We start from the raw sequence: 20,174 nt of genomic DNA on the forward strand, positions 1-20,174 counted from the left end.
GGTGAGCGTAATATCTATGGCTGTAATATGTACGTATGTCTCGTAGTTTGAAAAATATGAAGGATTATGTTGAATTTGTAGCTAAATACGGATAGAAAAATATGCGTTGAAATTTTTTACATAAGATGAACACAAAACCTTTATATCCGAAGCGCGAGCTTCCGGTATTCCGACTTGTTTTGTAATAGATCGGCAGTTATATGAATTATCTTATCTTACTGTAGGTATCTTACTGTAGTGCTATTAGATACAATCATCGCTAATAAGTATGCAATCATTTTCAATAATTAACTATTCCTAAATGTAGGCAACATATTGCATTTTTATTAATAACTATGTACATCAGAAGCTTTATGTTGAATAGCGATTGCTATTTTTCGATAAAAAGTTTAAATTTGGCTAGGGTTTTGATATATACTGCAAATATCTTAGAAATTCTCTGAGAATAACTGACTAGTGTACCATCAAACAGCCGTAGAGAAACCGAAGTTGCCGGCTTGAGGCATAAAAGGTTTTGTATTTTTTTGTGTGAGGAACTGATTTAACCTTATCCCTATTAAGTTTGCTGGAGCATCGCCCTTTCTAGGCAGCTAAATATTCTCCCCATTTATGGCTTTGTAGGTATCTTACAGGTTCCCTAAATAGCTGAAATAAAATCACCTGGGGGGGGGGGGGGGGGGGGGTGTGTGTTTTAAAACAATTTACTGGCCAACAAAGTGCCAACAAATATCGATCACACAACGAACTAGTATTCAAATCATTTTCACGTCCAATTGTACAAGACCTAACAATGAAGTGAACTTCATTAGGTTGTCACGGTATTAGCAATCACGGGTCGAAGAGAATTGCCTTTTAAAGCATGTTCTCTCTCGCTGCCAAATTAAAATTAAAAGGATGATAGTATTACTATTCTGTTAAGGAGAAGTTGCACTGCGTCCTTAAAGAACTATTGTGCTCCTTTTACTGAATGTAGTGCACCTATTAACTATAGTATCTCAAGCTAGCCTATAACCGTTAGGAGTTTTAGTATATTCCCTACTTCCAAACCTTTCAACTTTACATCTGGTATTAGGTGGTCCCACAGGGGCCTCGACCTACATTGCACAATTGCTGGATACTGTCCCAGAAAGTTTATAGAGGTTTCAACGCAGTCCGCACAGAACGCTAGGTACCCCTGGCTTCCTTATGTGATAATTTAGTCGACAGTGACCAGTGATAATTCCCACTATGATTTTTATGTTTTTCTTGGTGAGGTTTAAGCAGTCCTTTGTGCGCACCCTGGACTGCTCCATTCCTGGTAAACCCGGCCAGTATAGTTCCTTCAGTGCTCCTTTTCATTTTTAATGTCATAACCATGAACCCGTTCCTGATTCCAAAGAAGGGTTCTGGGCCGTGTAAAGGCATTCCTGATCCCTTCTTGGCTAGTTCGTCCGCTGTCTTATTACCTTCCAACCCAACATGGTCTGGAATTCAGAACTTATTGAGCGAGCTGAGAGTATTCAGTCTCTCAAGGTATTCCCATATCATCATGCCACCTGGTTGGACCTATGTACCTTGTTCGCCGCTTGGCTGTCAGAATAGTAATGTTCTGCCCCTGTAGTTCCTTTGGAGATTAAAGGAGGCACATCTGTCTATGATGTGTATTTCCGCCTGGAATATGCTAGCGTGTTTGCCCATTGGCTCCAAGTAAATTTTACTTGGACTAATAACCCCAGGACCTGCTCCCTCTGCTGTAAGAGATTCGTCAGTATGCTAAGCAATCAGTTCCTGGTTTAAGCTATATGTCACAGCCACGCTGTCCCAGTTTGTCTTGTTACACTAGTGTGTTCATCCCTTGGTATCACTAATTCGGGGTACAAGTCATCAGAGCCCTCGTAGCATTCCGGCAAGTGTTTCCGGCATGCATCGTTCAGAGTAGTTTTTGGTCAAGCGTAATTCCCAAATATTTGACCTCTGGTTCTCGTTTCACTTCTATATCAGGTAAACTTATGGTCCTCAGGTGATTAAGCTTAACTTTCCTAGTAAATGATACTATGGTGGCTTTGAATAGATTGATACGCAGTGCCGTCTTCCTGCACCAGGCACTAGTAGCCCTCTCAAATAGGGTATCCTCATATTTGCCCCTACATATTAAAATAATGTCGCCCGCGGAACCTTGGATCTGTATTCCAGTATTTGATAGCTCGTCCAGGAGTTTGTCCACTACGTTACTCCACATAAGCGGTGATAGTACCCCGTTCTATGAATAATCTTGAGTAATATTCATGATAACAGAATTTGTGCCTGTCGGTACTTCTATAGCCCATCCAGAGAGCCAGGGTGTTTCCCACACCCTTGCGGATCAGGGCATTCTGTATCTCTGTTTGCGATGTGTTACCAAATGCTCCTTCGATATCCAAAAATGCAACAGTGCAATTTCCTTTATTTCTTTCGCATCCCGTAGTATATCCGTCAGTTGATACAGCAGCAGTTTCGGTTGACCGTCCTGCCCGGTAAGCGTGTTGGCACTGATATAGGGGATTACGCATGTTAGTTCCAATAGAGTTGTCCATGACCTTCTCCACCGTTGGTAGATATCTCAGGGCTATCCTGCTCCTCACCACCCTTAAAAGAGACTCTAAGATGATTTCTAGGCCTCCCTCGATTAGAAGATGCCATTCACGCCGGGTGATTTCAGTGGTCTAAAAGTTCCCACTGCCCACCTTAACCTAGCTTCCAAGAGTACTCTTTTTTGCTAGTTTCCAGTTGCTCCTTCTTCCTCTTTTATTCATTGTTGGGGTATCAGGCAGCCCCACGCCGTGGGATAGGACCCTGAGAAATGAGTTCTGAGAAGCAGGTATACTCTATCCTCCTCATTCTCAGTAAATGTCCTATTTTCCTTTTTCAAACAGATAGAGGATATTACCCCGTCTTTAGCTTCTGTGGTTTGTTCGATCACTTCACAGAATTCCCTGAAGCTGTTCGGTTTTGCTTGTCTGATTGCATTGCTATACGTAGTGTATTTTTGTACCTCGGCCAGTCCCCGGTTTGTTTTGGTACCTCTGTTCGCATTCTGGTTAAGTTCCTATTCCACCAGGATACATCCCTTGATGGTTTAACTGTCTTAGTCGGACATGCGCCAATGACGTTTTGAGGCTTTCGACCATTGTTTCTAGTTCGATTTCGCCCCTGATGTCGCTGCCCTCTTGAAGGTCTGCCTGGTGCGTTGCATAGGAATCTCAAACCGTTCTCCTGCGATTCATTATTATTCTTTCTATTTCGGAGTCGAATCTGATTATTCTGAGATCAAACAAAAAGGGCTCATCCGGCACCCTTCAGCTCTTAACCATCCCGTTCATTAGAGTATTTCCTAGAATTATATCTAGTGCCTCTTGTCTAGTGCTGGTCACGAATGTTGTTATATATTTCTAGCTAATTAATAATAATAATCGTTGGCACAACAATCCATATTCGATCAGGGCCTTGAAGTGTGTTAGAGCACTTCATTCAAGACCGTAACGGTACACTACAGTACACTGTAGGAGGCAATGTGGCCAGCATTACGCTCGCCCGATATTATTACCCTGATTTGACTCAGGTATTCATTCACAGCTGAGTCGACTGGTATGCGACGTTAAATCACGATACAAATCCCACTGCCGCCAGCGAGATTTGAACCGCGACCTTCCGTACGACAGCCTTGTACTCTAACCACTCAGCTGTCCGGAGCTAATTGCTAAGAATAAATTCAAGAAGATACTCACCTTTTCGACTGGTGTCGCTGCTTTCCCAGATTTCATGATGGGCGTTGGCATCGCAACCGAGGAAAAGTGGTAAAGCCCTTTTCTCACAGTACTTCACTTGTTTAGCGATTATTTGCGGTGGGAACCGGATGTCGTCTCATGTGAAATAGTCCAATGCCACGACCGCCTCTGGAGTGCTCCCCCCCAGCCTCCAATAAGGCACCAGGTCAGGAACTCTGAAAAACATGGCACTATCCTGCGTGTCGCTGTCCACACCAAGCCCTAGCGGGTCAAATTCCTTGGGGCATAACAAAATTGTTTCATATCTCTGTCGGTGCTCACCAAGCAAACGCCTCTCACGACTGCTCTTTGTTTTTGTTATGGATACTGTCACAAGGGATATCCAAACTCCAGTGCCCTACACCCTACTTTATGCATATTATGTTTTCCAAGCGTCTCATAGCAAAGCTTATTGAGCAACTTGTCCAAAAATGGAATGATCGCCGCATGCACTATCACTCACTATCAGTGACAGTAGCCTGCCCAGGGCTGAGCTCTTTAAATATTTCGGGTCAATACTATCAACCAATGGTGAACTGCGTTATGAAATTACTTCACGTCTAGTGCAACCTGGATGAAGTGGCTTTCCACAACTGGTATTCTTTGTGATCCACTTATCAACGAACGTCTCAAATCTAAAATGATTCACAGTGTCGCGCGCCATGTCATCTTCAATGGTTGCGAGTGTTGACCGACTATAAAAGGTCATGATCAAGACCAGGCGTCTTGCGGTAATGGAGACGATGTTGCGTTGGACTAGTGACGTAACACGCCTTGATCACATCTGAAATAAGCACATCCGCGATCGATATGGGGTTATACCCATCGTGGAAAAATTGTGGGAGAGGCGTCTTCGATGGTATGGTCATGTAATTTGCGCTAAGGAGAATTCACTTGTTAAGATTGGTGTGAAAGCGTTGCGGCTGAATTCAAATCAGGTTTGTGACGGAACAAAAAGGAGAATCTGGTTTCTGGGAACATCTAATTCGGCTGATATTTGCTCCGCTCTATCAGCTCCGGATTAAATTTATTTAGTTTCTTGTATTTTCCAAGGGTCGCCTTTTCTCTTAGTCTCACCGTGGGCCTCCTTTGGAATCGTGAAGAACTGTGCCACTGTTCTCGCCAGTGGGATGCGTTTTTGTCTTTTGTTGTATTGAAAAGGTCTGCACGATTCATTGTCTCCTTTCTGACTACATCTTCAATTCTACATCTCTTTCGATTTTGAGGAAACATCCCTTGGTTCATGTGTGTGATTTCTCCTATATATTCTTGGAAAGGGGGAGGAGATCGAAGAATCTGAAAGCTTCTCTCAGTTGAGTCTAATCCAAGTCTCACAAAGTAAATACCTGAATCAAATCAGAGTAAAAATCACGGGTAATTCCAATGCTGACCACATTGCCTCCCACAGGGTATTCTAATCCTGTTGTGTATCGTTACGTTCTTGAATGAAGTGCTCTAGCACCCTCGAAGGCCCTCTTCCAATTGGATTGTCGTGCCAACGATTATTATTATTCGTTGCGTTATACAAACTTAAACAAGTCGGGAAACCGGAGCCTGGACGCTGTAGGTATGAAAGGTTTTGCTTGCTTCTTCTGTGAGGATATTTGAGTGTAGAACTATCCCATTTGTACGTAGCCCGTTATGTATATGTATTTAGTATGTCTGACTACCCACTTTAGTGTGATATTGATATTTAGTTGCAGTAAATTTACACGGTTAAGTCAACTTTGAGTTACTGTAACTTTATTACTAATAGTATGATTTTGATCAAACTTGAGGATAATATGCCTCATATTATAGTTTATACTACTACCAACTTTTATAATTCTGGGACAAAGTTAAGGGGGTTTTTACTCAATTTCCCCAAAAATATGGTAATATACTATTATTGACTTAATTTGAACGGATATCGATATGGAGAGTATTTTGAAGCCTGGGGATCATATAGAGGCAGCTTCATGATTTTTTTCATATCTTTCGGTTGGCTAGTTTCTGAGAATGGGTCCATTAAACAATCCTCACTTTCCACCCCTCCCACTCCCCGCCTTTCTAACAAATCTCAAAACTAAGACCGGCTTCGAAAAATACTAATCGAGACCTTTCATTTGATACCCCACATGACTATATTCGGTGAAAAAACAATTTACACCTCCCTTTTACATGAATCGGGACCTCCCCCCCTAAATCTCAACATAGAAGGATATCACTCACTGAATGTCTGGGCGTTCGCGGTTCCTACTTTCTCACCAAATTTCGTGTCAATCGGTATAGCCGTTTCTGAGAAAAGTGCGTGTGGCAGACAGACAGACAGACAAACGACATGCGGAGCTTCACAAGGGTCTGTCCTAGAGCCACTCTTTTGGATTATTATGTATAGCGGAGTGCTGACGCTAGACCTTCCTACTGGTGTGGCCTCCATTGGTTTGGAGGACGATATTGGTATGACGGCTGTTGCACGCCTTCTCGAAGAAGTCGAGCTTTATGCAAATGAAGGAGTCTATAAATCCTGGTTAGAGAATGCTGGCCTTCAGCTCGCAGAGCATAAGAAGGAAGTAGTACTTATTACTAAGCAGAGAAAGTGCACTTCCATGAAGATCAAAGTTGGAACGCAAACAATTCATTCCAAGCCTGCGCTTAGGCATAATGATTGACCAGAGGTTAAACTTCGGATTGCATGTGGAGGGTGCAGCAGCCAAGGCATATAACAGCGGAGCGCTGATTGTGAGAATGGTACCAAATATAGGTGGCTCAAGACCCAGCAGTCGGCTTCTTATTTCGAAGGTGCTCAGTTCGATCCTATTGTATGCAGCACCAGTATGGACAGATGTACTGGAAAATATAGCAAATAAGAGAAAGATTGGAGCCGCGCTTCGCATAATGTACCCCGAACATGTTGCGCTTACAAAACAATATCCAATGAAGCAGCTTGCGTAATAGCAGGAATGGTCCCGATTGAAATTCTGGCGATAGAAATACAACGACTTTACGATCGAAAGTATCTCACCGCGGAATCCCCTGTCCGTCGGCGACACGAACTGAAACTGTCGCGGAATGGCAGGAAAAGTAGGACGAGTCAGAAAAAGGCCGCTGGACTCACAAAATCATATTTCCCAAAGAGCCCAAATATTGCAGAGGACGCAGAGCACGTCTTTTTACATTGCCCCAGATTCGAAGCCTAAAGGGCTACATTAGAAGCTACAACCGGGGAGCACTTTACTCCCAAAAATATAATGGAACTTATGGTGAAAGCAAAGGGGATACGGACCGAAGTCGAAAAGGTGATTTCAGCCATCGGAAAGAAGCTTAGGCAGGAAGAAGTCATCCGAAAGAATGAACGCGAGAGAAATGCAAATTGTAACATGATCGCAGAATAAATTCCGGTAGTAGGCTGGCATTTGTAGAGAACGGACGTGTCTACAAATTGATATTATTAATCAATAATAATAAAAATAATAAAATAAAAATAATATTATTTATCAAGAATAATAATAATAATAATAATCGTTGGCACAACAATCCATATTGGATCAGGGCCTTGAAGTGTGTTAGAGCACTTCATTCAAGACCATAACGGTACACTAGGAGGCAATGTGGTCAGCATTGCGCTCGCCCGAGATTATTACCCTGATTTGACTCAGGTACTCATTCACAGCTGAGTCGACTGGCATCCGACGTCAAATCACGATGCAAATTCCACTGCCACCAATGAGATTTGAACCGCGACCTTCCGTATGACAGCCTAGTGCTCTAACCACTGAGCTATCCGGACACAAATTTATCAAGAATATAAAAAGATATTTATATTACTTAATTAATAATATATAATTTAAAACTTAATTGAAACTAATTTACTTTTGAGTTGTTATCTAAGTTACTTTTCCTTAAAAAGTTTTGCGAAAAAATTCGTTTTTTTTGGCTTGGCGGGAATGAGCGGCGAGCCGCCGGCGGGTGGCGGACCAGACCGGCCCCCCACCATAAGGCCTAGGGGCACTCGGATCGGTCGTGGAGTCCGCAACGAGGAGGATCCAGACTTGAAAATAGCCAAAGTGAGGATAGCCAATCTTGAAAGAAGAAATGGCGAGCTGGCGAAGACACTCGAAGATTTGAAAAAGCAAATGACAGTATTGATAAAAAAAATGGAAGGCTTACAGAGCAGCTAATGGCTGGGGAGGCGGGCCCGCCGTCTCCAAAGGTAGCCAGAAAAAAGGTTAAGCTATCTTCGACTACTTTTGCAGTCATGGAGGAACCGGGTTGCCTTGAGGGCGAACAAGTTCTCGAGAGCGAATCTGTCCGAATGGAGGACATAGAGAGCAGTAAAGCAGACGATAGGAGAGTCAGCGACAACGGTGGCGATGGAAATGTCCCAGAAGAGGATGCTAATCAGGCAAGTTGCAGTAGTGAAGATGGAAAATTGGGTGAGTTTTTGGTCTATGTTTCCAAAAAATTAAAAAAAAAAAACAAAACTCAAGAAAAAATAATGCAAGTACGAGTGAAAATTTAAAAAATGGTCCGACTGGGGATACAATTAGCACCCGAAATAAAGAAAAGGGGGGAAAGGGTGCCCCCCATTAATGTTTATAAATTAGGTGGTAGAGATTTAGCCACTCTACTTAATAGGAGCGCGGGGCTCTCAAATTTTGTTATTAAAAAGACGGGGGCCGAGAGAGCCCAAGTCAAATGTAATAAAATTGCAGATTACAAAAAAGCGCGGGAGGTCCTCGAGCGAGTGAAGGCTCCTCACTTCACCTACACTCCAAAGGAAGAGAAGGTGCAAACCTTCCTTCTGAAAGGCTTGGATGTGGAGGAAGAACCCGATGAGGTGCTCAAAATGCTGCGGGAGACGGGAACTGAGGTCAAGTTCCTCTCAGTGTCACGGTTTAGTACGAGGAGATCCGTTTTGGAAAAACAAATCCTGCCGCACTTCCTCGTGCAGATAAGCCCGGAGAGCCGGGGAAGCGATCTGATCGGCATCAGATCGCTTAATTACCAGGCCATTCGTTTTGAGCGCCTGCTAAGGGTCGAAATAGTCCAGTGTCGAAGATGCCAGCGCTATGGTCACTCGGCAGTGAACTGTCAAATGACCTTACGGTGTGTAAAGTGCGGGAAAGACCATACCGCAGCTGAATGTTCGCTGACTGAAGCAGATGGCAAGGAAAAAACTTTCTGTGTTAACTGCGGAAGCGGAGGGCATGCGGCTTCGTACCGTGGATGTCCTGCATACCGCAATGTTAAGGTCACAAGGCAGCAGGCACCGAGATCGGCCCAAAGAACGAAGGTGTCAGCGGCGTTGGACGGTACCGTCCCTTCAGCACCAATTGTCTCGGGGATCCCATTTGCAGAAGTAGTTCGGCAAGGGGGAGCTAAGAACAAGATGCAAGTGGCGGGATGAACACTATCCTCAATAAAATACTAACCATGTGTGAAAACATGCAGCATACGCTACACGTACACAATACAAAAATAAATAGCATAACAGAATATTTACACAAACAGCATGCCCGCTGCTAGGTCTGCAGTCACAGCGGTACCACTGGATGGTCTCTAGATCATCGCGATCAATGTGAATTCCATCGTAGGAATCCATCGAAGAGCGGAGTTCCTTGATTTCGCTGCCAGACAACAGCCTGACATAGTCTTAATTTCAGAAACCCACCTCCATCCGAGGCATTCGATAACATTCAAGGATTTTGAATTCGTGAGGAACGATAGACGAAATTGTGATGGGGGAGGTGGTACCGGAATACTTGTGGGTCGCCATTATCGTTTCAGGCATATTAATAGGCCTGAATTTGAAACCTTTGAGTGTATCGAAGTCTCATGTATTCTTTTTTCACTGCCTAGAGGAGAGAAGTTATACATTCTGTCAGTCTATGCAGTGGGAAACAACCGAGCCAAGTTCAAGGAGGAATTCCATTCTCTGTTTACGATACTCGAACTGAATAGGCTGCATAATTACTATATTATAGCTGGCGACCTGAATGCTAAGCATACCTCGTGGCTAAACGCCACAAACAATCCCAGAGGGGTATTCCTCAAATCTTGGATAGAGCAATACCAGATAGAGTATAAATGCGAATTATATGGGTCAGAGAGTCCAACCTGGCCCAGGGCAAATTCCTATCTGGATTTGTGCATTGCTGACGCGCGCTTGAACTTTAATTTTAGGAATCCTCAACGGAAACTACAGACTCTTCCTTACGATAGCGACCATAACGCAATTCTTATTGAAGTTTTGTTTGATGGACGAAGAGTTCGCCTTCTGCCGATGGACAATGACGTCCACAGGCTGAACTTTAAACAAACAAATTGGAAGAAATTCCAAGAGAGGTTTATTCGGGGATATCGAGAGGAATGCCCACCTCTTGATGGGGAAAACGATAGTACAATTGCACCAGGTGACAGGAACTTGAGCAACGAGGAAATACTTCAGTATCTTCTCAAGCTGGAGAACTTGACGCTGGAAACAATTGAACAAGTCGTCCCTAAAATTAAACCTCGCAATAATATGGAAGGATATGAAACTGCAGCCATAAAACGGTTGAAAAAAGTGAAAAGCCTTCTGCTCACTCGCGTCAACAAAATCTATCGGAGATATGGGGACTATCATCATCCCATATTGGTTGAGTTCAAATCACTTCTAAAGATCGCGCGGGATCTTATCCGTCAACGTTACGTAAATGAAGTGAACTTCCAATGGCGGGAGAAGTTAAAGGGTATTTCACCAAGCGATCCAGATTCCATGTTTACTAAGATAAATACGTTATTTCGGAAGAAGTCACGAATAACTGTGCCGAGAATTAAAGTCGGTGGTAGCGAGATACAACACCTTATTGACTCAGGTATAGACACGAATAGTGTAACTGCTGATGCGCAAGGCAATTACATCGTGATGGATGATGCTCTGAAACTCGAACTTATAGGGGAGCACTTTGAATCGGTGCATCGGCCCAGAACGGACTTAGAGCCAACGCGACTTTCGGAAATTGTAGAACGAGGTGTCCACAATTTCAAATATAGCCTGAACGGCACCATAGTTCTCCAATTTAGCTCTGCGTTGCAGGCTGATCTCATACCGAGTGATAATCTGCTTGATTACTTTGTCTCATGTGTTGAGTTAACTTCCATATTCAGAAGAGTAAACAATAAGAGATCATCCGGTATTGATGGCATTCCCAACGTGGTCCGCAGGCATTTACCAGACATTGCCATTCGTAATTATTGCATTTTGTTCAATAATTTATTGAACAATTCCTTCTTTCCAGGACAATGGAAGAAAGCCCGAGTATTCCCGATTTTAAAGAGAGGGAAGGATTCATCCAGCCCTCAAAGCTACCGCCCAATCAGTTTGCTGCCTAACATCAGCAAGGTGTTTGAGGTTTTGGTATTGAAAGCCTTGAACGGGCATATAAAGAAGAAGGAATTATTGCCGAACGCGCAATTCGGATTTCGATCTGGACATTCGACAATACATGCAATAACGAAGGTAACGTCTGATATTTGCTGGCGGATTAACAATGGTGAGTGCGTAGGCGCTTGCCTTATAGACATAGAGAAAGCCTTTGATACCGTCTGGTTGGATGGACTGATTTTCAGGCTCCTGAAGAATGAGTTTCCCAGTCACCTCGTAGCGATGATGTGTAGTATGCTGTATGGCAAGTGCTTTGTCATTACGGACGGAAATCTCACTACTAGCAGAGAATTTCATGTTCTGAATGGACTACAGTAAGGGACAGTGACTGCGCCTACACTTTTTGCGGTATTTGCCGGCGAATTACTCAATTCTTTCGATTTTAATAAATCTCCTAAAAGGTCGTTGGTTGCCTTTGCTGACGATCTGATAGCCTACACGGCGCACAAGAAGGTAACTGAGGTGCAAGTTTAACTTCAGAAGATGTTCGATGATATTAAGTTCTTCACGAACAGTTGGCGGATGAAAATCAATGCGCAAAAGTGTGAAACGATTCTGTTTCGAATTCCTTGACGTATGCCAGTAGGAACTTGAAAAGGAATTGGAGAGATTTCCACATTGTCGCGAACGAGGATAGTTCAGAGCGCATTCCTCACAACAAGTGCGTTAGATACCTGGGTGCGCGTCTTGACGAGCGTCTCCAATTTAACGAGCACGTTAAAGGCGCGCTAGAAAGCGCTCGCAAGGCATCCATGTCTCTTCGAAGACTCTTTTATGCTCCACATCTTAGCCGGAAGGTTAAGATTATTTGTTATCTTACTTTGATTAGACCGGTGCTCACCTACGGGTGTGCTATCTGGTTTAATTTGAGTGCTAGCCAAATGGAGAAAATAAGGATCTTTGAAAGGAAATGTCTGCGTGCTTGCACGGGGCTTAATAGGACTGCTTCGTCAAATTATGAGCACTATATAACTAATGAAGTGATGTATGCAGCTGCTGCTGTGCCAAGAATCGACACAGTTATCGTCAGATTGATTCGGAATCATATATTGCGATCTGCTTCGCATGGTGAGAACCCTTGGGTTTCGCAGCCGTTGTACCCAAATGATGGGTATTTTGAGAAAACTCTCACGACAGGCTTCATTCCTCCCGAAGCGTTCGTGTATCTTGACAGGAATGGTCTAATTCTTGATTCTGCCGGTGATCCGGTTATGTATCATATACATAGAGGGGCCACGGACAAAAGGATAGAATACCCCCCGAATTTGACAGTGGGGGCTCCGGGATTCGACTGGAGATACTCCAGAGCGAGAGCAATTGATATTAAGCGGGATGAAAAAGAGAAATCTTGGTACTGGTGGCTGCGGGATGCCGGTTAGCGGTGGCCGTGCTCAGTTCTGCCATTTGTTTCTTGGTGGGGCTTTGTAAATATGTACATATTGAACGGGTGCTGATTTTGTCTCCAGTTGTAACTTATAAATACATACGTTATTATTCTTTGTTTTTTTTGTATGGATGTTGTTGTAAAAAAAAAAAAGAAAAAATGTATAATATAAAATATATAATTATGATAGTTTTAAGAACAATAATTTAAGTTAAAAGTATCTTTTGAAGCGATCAAATATTTATTATTGTTTTTATATTTCTTTATTTGCCACTAAGGCCAAGTGAATTCTGTCGGGTTTTTGACCATTTCCCGACAACTTATTGTAAAATTAGATTTTTATTTCTTGCTGTTTCTCTTCCCTGCCTGTAAATTGTTATTCGAAAACTTTGAGAGCCCACAGTGGCCATTAGATTTAAGTTATTTTTGTTATTTTAAAAGATTGTTTTTTATTGTTCATTTTTCCAATCTATATACTATTGTTACCTATTTCTTAAAAATAAAAAGATTTTTAAAAACTAAAAACAAAAACAGAATAAATTCTTTCCAGCCCCGCGGCGTAATACCAAATGGAAGTTCCGTGGGGAGAGTGGAAGGAGAAGGAAGTGGTTTTAGTGGGTAAGAGTCCCACATAGCCGTGTCGCAGGAGCCTGCGGTAGCTTTTGAAGCTTTCCACCTTTCAATAATGTTTTGTTTTGCAAATAAAACCTTAAAAACCGGACTTTTTATCAAAAATTATCCATCCGAACGTCTTTCTTTTATCCTCTTTCCTTTATCCTCCTTCTTTAAATCCTCAAATACTCCCTCGACTTTCTCCCCGGAGGACTACCCATTCAATTGGCTGCTACTGCTTTCATTGATGTTAGTCGCAGTGATCTCCCTTCTATGTCCTCGTTCAGCCTCTGCTTTCTCTCGCACGGATCACTTTTTTCAAGGCTGGGTTAAAAAGGATGAATCTTAACGCATCCTTTTGTCTTAGATGGTTGTTGACGGTGGATGCTTCCAGAGTAGGCCTGCTGCTTCTATGTGCGCTCGTACACTGGCAAGGCAAGGCATACATGTTTCCGTTCAGTTCAAAGAGCAATACGGTACGGGTCATGCCGGCTCCACATATTTGTCAAACCTTAACAAATCCTCGCAAGTACAAACGTAGGGATAGGGTATTTGGCTTGATTGGTGTTGGTTTGCAAGCGCTTGTCACCGATGTTTTTGGCCTGCTCACAAGGCTCTACCGCACGAAAACGTGTTGATGGTGATGTCTGGTCAGCCAAACGTTTGTAGAGATTTAGGGTGTGCGGCAAACATTAGCTAGCGTGATGTAAGGCATGCGCTTGGTATATATAAACTATTGATCAATAAGTTGCTGATCGGCTTCCCTTTTCGCACCTTTCCGAGGGCGATGTAGTCAGGCACCACAAGTATTCGCACAAGTCTCCTTTCCTTTCTGCACAATTTATTATTTTAGATGTGGTTATCTTACGCAATTTTTTGATGTAAGGCTCGCTTGAAACCTCACCAATCAATTTTTCTGACTTGGGAGTGGGCGTGTTTGCAATCAGTTCAACTTTGAAAATTAAAAATCCTTTTCAGGCTTCGACTGTGTCAATAAATTCTATATTCGTCAACCTAGATTTACATTTCACATTGAAATTTCTTGCTACTTTTACTCAGCAAACTCATAAGTTACTCCTCCAAATAAAGAAGTCATTAGAGGTGGTCGAAACTGGAAGCATAGCAAGAGCATATAGTACATGTTGAAACCACTGGTTTCCAAAGATTTTCACTGTTATTGACTGAGTGAAGTTTCACAGAACCTGTTGGTTTCAACTTGCTTCCAGTTCACGATTCGTAACCAGCATGAGCCAAAACGAGTCAAACGAGTCGTTTTGAAATAGGTCATTGCCTCTGATCGTGGGGCTGAAAAACTCTATTGCATCGTAATCAGGTTGATGTAACTACATGGAAAAACTAATTGAATTACCAAGTTGAAGAGCTTATGACATGGTTGGCTTTCTACGGAAGAGGACTACACTCAACTGGAATGAGAAAAAGTTGAAATGGAAATTGCTGCGGTATCATCTCACCGCGAGGATGATGCACTACCTGCGATTAAACAGCGCACTTCGATGCGATAGAATTTTTTAATTAGCACAAATGATCCAAGCAACTGAAACAGAAAGTGCATAAATCCTTTTAAGACGATCCAGCAAAATACCAGCGCTCATGTATGAACTACTTGATGTGAACAGTCTGGTCTCCGGTTATGCGCCTCCATGTGCACAACCTGGTACAATGCATTTTGTTCGCTGGAAGGAACATGTCGAACATATTTGGAATTCGCTTCGAATAGCTCTGCCATTGTTAATATTCCTAACGCCATTACTGATATCATACGTAGACTAATTTAGCAATTACCGTTCACATTTCATCGTTGGATGTAGTTAATGTGATATAATGGAAAGATATTTTAGCTAATGCCTCTGTGTTGAGAAATTCTTTCCTGTCTTTCCATGCTATGCTTGTTAGTAGCTCGTAACAAAGCTAATCATTCGCTCACCACATCGCATACGTCGTTCATAAGGCGACATAATTCTTTTCAAAAGGGGTCCTTTTCAAATTTCAACGAAAGTGAAAACGGGCACCGCAAGTAGGGTATAATCTTCTTCTTTTTCTTCAGCCTTTGTCCCGTTCACAAGCGGGGTCGGCTGATCGGCTTCGCCATTTGGGTCTATCAAATGCCTGATCTGGGTGCAATCTCAAGGCTTTTAAATCCCCATCCAGCGTATCAAGCCACCATTCGACCTGCCTTTGGTCGTTTACCATCGACTTGGATATTCAGACCAATCTTGGCAAGTGAATTCTCGTTAGCACGAACTCCGTGACCATACCATCGAAAACGCCTCTCTCGCAATTTTTCCACGATTGATGCAACCCCATAACGATCGCGGATATCCTCATTTCGGATGTGATCAAACCGTGCCACGCCACTAGTCCAACGCAACATCTTTGTCTCCATTACCGCAAGACGCCGCTCATTGTCTTTTATAGTCGGCCAACACTCAGAACCATAGAGATCGACAGGACGGACAAAATTGTGGTAAATTTTAATTTGAGACGTTCGTTGATACGTCGATCACAAAGAACACCCACAACTGGTCACTTCATCTAGGTTGCGTTAATGCGTGAAACAATTTCATAGCGCGGTTCTCCATTGGCTGATAGCGTTGACCCGAGATATTTAAATCGCTCAGTTCTGGGCAAATCACTGCCGCTGACAGTGATTGTGCCTGTTTCATGGGGATCGGTTTCAATCTGAGACCGTGTTGTATGAGGCGATAATTTCATTTTTGGACAAGTTGCTCGAGATTATTTTGCTATTAGATACTTGGAAAACATCATCTGCATCAAGCTGGACGTTGGATATCCCGTGTGACGGTGTTCATAACAAGAACAAAGAGGGGTGGTGAGAGGACGCTTCCTTGATGAACACCAAATTTACTTTTCGGATCGTAGTAGAGCAATCGAACCCAGCGCACGAGTTCTTCTGGCATTAAGTGTTGTCGTAAAGAATACCAGATGATTTGGTGTCGCACATGGTCAAACGCTTTCTCAAGATCTAGAAATGCATTGTAAAGAGGGCGATGCTTCTCATGGTGTTTCTCCATGAGTAACGGTGCAGCGTGTATTGCGTCAGTAGTTCCGCAGTTTTTGACAAATCCGGCCTGATTCACGGCTATTTCAACGGTTTCGCAAATACGGTTGTCAAGAAAGCGTTCAAAAAGCTTCCTGGTATGGGAAAGTAACCGGATCGGACGGTAATTTGAACATTCTGCTGGACTACCTCTCTTTTTCCATATTGGAACAGTGGTACTTTCTTGCCAGTCAGATGGTGTTCTCCCTTCCTGAATAACCCGATTAAAGAATTCACTGAACCACAGTGTTGGGTCCCAGCTCTTCGCTTTCCAGAGCTCAGATGCGATGTCATCAAGTCCTTTGGCTTTCCCCGATTTCATTCGTTCTATTGCCTCCTCGACTTCAGTTGCGCTGACAGTGAGTCCTTGAGGGTTTAACGTGAGCACCTGTCTGGACGACTTGATCCCACAACCACAATCAGAGCCCCGCTGAGACAAGCAACAACGGTACCAGTCTATACTAAGTGCATGGCTTAGCATTCATTCTGGTGGATGCAAGACCTACCTAAATCTCTACCAAACTAAGGAGTACCGCACCCGTGTTGAAACGCAACACCACGCCGAGGCGCGAAGGTCTCTTCTCGCTTGAGCATAACCAACAACCCCCATGAAGTTCTCACTAGGGGGCCAACCGCAAATAACCGAGCTGTCCTCACATACAACGGGAGTTCACCCGAAGTATGACAATCCAGGGGCTATCTCGGTTCCCATGGTACCAGTATGGTGAGGTTTCGTGACCAATTTGCCATTTTAGATGAATCCCCGTGCAGACGCGGGTCTGATCGCCCTGATTAGACCTTTGGAGCATTTGCCTACTGCATCACGGCCGGTAATTCAAAGTGAGTACAGCGTCTCCTGGTGCCACCACTATGGACGTTCTCCTCGGTCACTTGGTTTTGGTTTGGCCGACAGGGTTGCCGCCCGTCGTCCTCACCGCCACCTCTGAGCAATTGCTCCAAAAGTCGGGAATGATTGTGGAAGTGGAGGATGAGCAAATTCTTCAGTTGAAATCTCTTTCCGTTGCGCTCGACGGTTGATAAGCAAAGTACCATTCTTGCCATTAACGCAACACAAGTGTTCAATATCATGTGTACGATCGTCACGGCTTTTAGCAAGTCGATACAGATCTCTCCCGCCATCCCAAGTGTTCAGTTTATCGTAAAGATTTTTGTAATGGTTCGCTCGGGTGACAGCTTCCCGGTCGGCATTCTTATAAATTTACCAATTAGTAAGCGTTTTATCGTCGAAAAATTTGAGGTAAAGTCGCATCTTTTCTAGGACCTTCATTTCAATATCATCATTCCAAAGCCAAGTATCTCGGCTCGGCTTGGTGACCCCGACGGTTGCAGAGACCGCTTTGTGGATCGTGTCTTTCATTTGGTTCCACGATTCTTCCATATTCATAATGATCGGTAATCGTGTGAGTGAGATCGTTTCTTCTTTCTTCTAATCAAATCGCCACCATTTAATGTGCCGTGGGCCAGTGCATTCCTCACGCTGTTTTATCGGTGGCTTGATTTGCAGGACGGCAATCAATGGTCGATGTTGAGGTGCGATGAACTCATAGGAAACGGTATTGCAATCAGTGACGGCGGCAAAATATCGGCGTCTTATGAGAATATAGTCGATTTGCGTTTTACTGTCCCCACTATAAAATGTGAAAGATGAGACAATCGTCTGATGAATCATGTATACATAAGTACAAGGTCGTGTGGGTACGCAAAATCGATTATACGCTTGCCACCCTCATTGCGTGTTAAGAACCCCTTTCCCCCATGGTGCCTGTTACCATCTGCCTTTTTACCCACATGACCATTAAGGTCGCCGGCAATGATAATATAGTCGTCAGCAGGCACGTGACAAGTCTTTTCATCAAGAAGTTGCCAGGAGGCATCTTTCTCGGGATCAGGTCGACCTCTCTGTGGTGCATACGCGGTAAAGCAGTGAATAGTGCGATGGTGAGCTTCATCGGCCGTTCATCAAAACGTTCAACTTTTTTAATGGCATCACGGAAATCCTCTGAGATGACAATGCCATGATAGATGATAGATGATATAGTAGAGTTTGTGGGCTACCAAAATAGGAAAGTTTATAGCCCTTTTTTCCGCGTTCAATGTCGCAGCGTTTGGCACCAGACCATCGGGTTTCTTGCAGAGCGTAGATATCAATGCGCCTTTTCCGCGTCGACTGAGGTGGACGCCCAAGCATTTCTCCGAGGCTTGTTGCTGGATCCGATCATCATGTTTGTAACGACATTGTATGCATTTTCTTGGTCGGCCTATCGCGAGACCTGTCACCAAGAGAGATCAGGTAAGATTTGACATAGTGGAATAACTCCAACTATACTCTATTTCTCTCTCTCTCTTTGCCTCTACTCAGAATTTTATTTTTGTTTTATTGAGGATAGTAAAGAGTACGTTGCCTCAAACCCTTTTCCTTTACTTGGGCTTTGGACCAGCATACTATGTTAATAGCATGGCGGAGTTAAGTAGGGTGTAATAGTTGCTCCTAATTTTCAAATCAGAACAGGCCGGAATTTTCCAAGAAACAATATTGCCTGACGACTGAATAAATTTAAGAAAATTTTGAAAATGACTTCTAAATATTTATTTTGCACATTGCTATGTATGTTGCCAAATAAATTTGCATAAATTTGATCATATGATCAGCATTTTTCTTTCAGTATTACAGGAGCATCTATTTGCGAGTGCTGGTTACTATCAGGATCCTCAAATGGTATCTTCTACGGCCACATTGTAGTTCAATTAACAAATTTTTCTCTTTTCAGGGTCGTTTACACCGATCTGGGCATTTCCAGAAGCGAATGGTACCGAAGCAATTCAGCGACCTCTCGGCACTTGAATCATCATCTTCCGAAGTAGGGGGAGGCTGTCAAAACAGAATGTCTTCGGGGTCCATTAAGCAAAAAGCATCGAGCATTGCACAAAAGGCGGCCCAGGAAGCTAAAGCTGCATCAGATGCCCAAACAGTTGCGGGCCAACAGGCAGCTCATCAAGTCAAAGCACAACTTGCTGAAAAGGCTCTGCAAGCAGCTAAGGCCGCTGAAGCCGCATTAGCTGGCAAACAAGCAATCGTCGAACAATTGGAACAGGAAGTTCGGGAAGCTGAAGCGGTAGTCCAAGAGGAAAGTGCGTCGTTGCAACAGGCCCAAGCGAATGTGAATGCAGCAATGCAGGCAGCTCAGCAAGCGACCGCTCAACTTAAAACGCTCACGGGAGCAGTACAAACTGCTCAGGCGAACGTGGGAAATTCCGAACAGGCAGCACAAGGGGCCCAACAGGAGCTTTCCGAGAAGACGCAGTTGCTGGAGGCAGCTAAAAATCGGGTAGAGCAACTTTTGAGACAACTCAGTTCAGCTCGATCTGATTACGCTAATACCAAACAGGCGGCTTATAAGGCATCGGCAGCAGCGCATGAGGCTAAGGTCAATGCTGCAAGAAACAAAAGGATGTTGATGCGGAGGAGACGATTCAAAAGTAATCAAGGCTGAAATGTTATTCTATTTTACAGAAGTTTTATTTCAAATAAAAAAATCCTTATTTAGTGATTTGCTTGAATTTGAGGACGGTAGGTTCCGCAGTCTGCCTAGCGAATTTTATCGTAGTCAGCGTCCGTGGTGTTAGGTTTGGTAAGCACCACTGGGCCTCAGCTTTTGTTTCCTGATACATTCGTTCCACTACCTACTCTATTTTCTTCCGGCGACATATAAAATTTCTATCTAGTAAGGTTGTATCCCGTTCGCTCCTTGCCCATGACATTGAATTCTCGGGAAAATTAAGGTAGCGCTCGCTAATTCTTTTTACTAAGGGTTTGTTTTGCAAACAAAACCTTATTAAAATCGGTTTAATGTCTGTCTGTCCGCCTTTCCGGGTGACCACCGTTTTAGT

General features: G+C 43.5%; 1 protein-coding gene across 2 annotated transcripts; it reads left to right on the forward strand.

Moving 5' to 3' along the window:
* Nucleotides 1-18,743: 18,743 nt before the first annotated feature.
* LOC119659592 (uncharacterized protein CG45076-like) lies at nt 18,744-19,834 on the forward strand. Of its 2 annotated transcripts, XM_038067752.1 has the most exons (4): nt 18,744-18,891; nt 18,950-19,002; nt 19,055-19,612; nt 19,673-19,834. In XM_038067752.1, the coding sequence occupies exons 1-4, from the start codon at nt 18,858-18,860 to the stop codon at nt 19,775-19,777; spliced, it is 750 nt and encodes a 249-aa protein (XP_037923680.1). In that variant the 5' UTR covers nt 18,744-18,857; the 3' UTR covers nt 19,778-19,834. The 2 variants fall into 2 exon arrangements, with proteins under 2 accessions (XP_037923680.1, XP_037923679.1); XM_038067751.1 differs by having other exon boundaries at nt 18,745-18,891; nt 19,055-19,834.
* The last annotated feature ends 340 nt before the right edge of the window (nt 19,835-20,174 follow it).

The sequence above is a fragment of the Hermetia illucens genome, chromosome 6, assembly GCF_905115235.1.
Source record: "Hermetia illucens chromosome 6, iHerIll2.2.curated.20191125, whole genome shotgun sequence".
Lineage (NCBI taxonomy): Eukaryota > Metazoa > Arthropoda > Insecta > Diptera > Stratiomyidae > Hermetia > Hermetia illucens.

Excerpts from the sequence above, each read along its gene's own strand:
- LOC119659592 (XM_038067751.1), top strand. The coding sequence starts at position 18,858 with ATGACTTCTAAATATTTATTTTGCACATTGCTAT. Across the intron at positions 18,892-18,949 it reads TTTATTTTGCACATTGCTAT|TATTACAGGAGCATCTATTT; the intron begins GTATGTTGCCAA and ends TTTTTCTTTCAG. Across the intron at positions 19,003-19,054 it reads ACTATCAGGATCCTCAAATG|GGTCGTTTACACCGATCTGG; the intron begins GTATCTTCTACG and ends TTCTCTTTTCAG.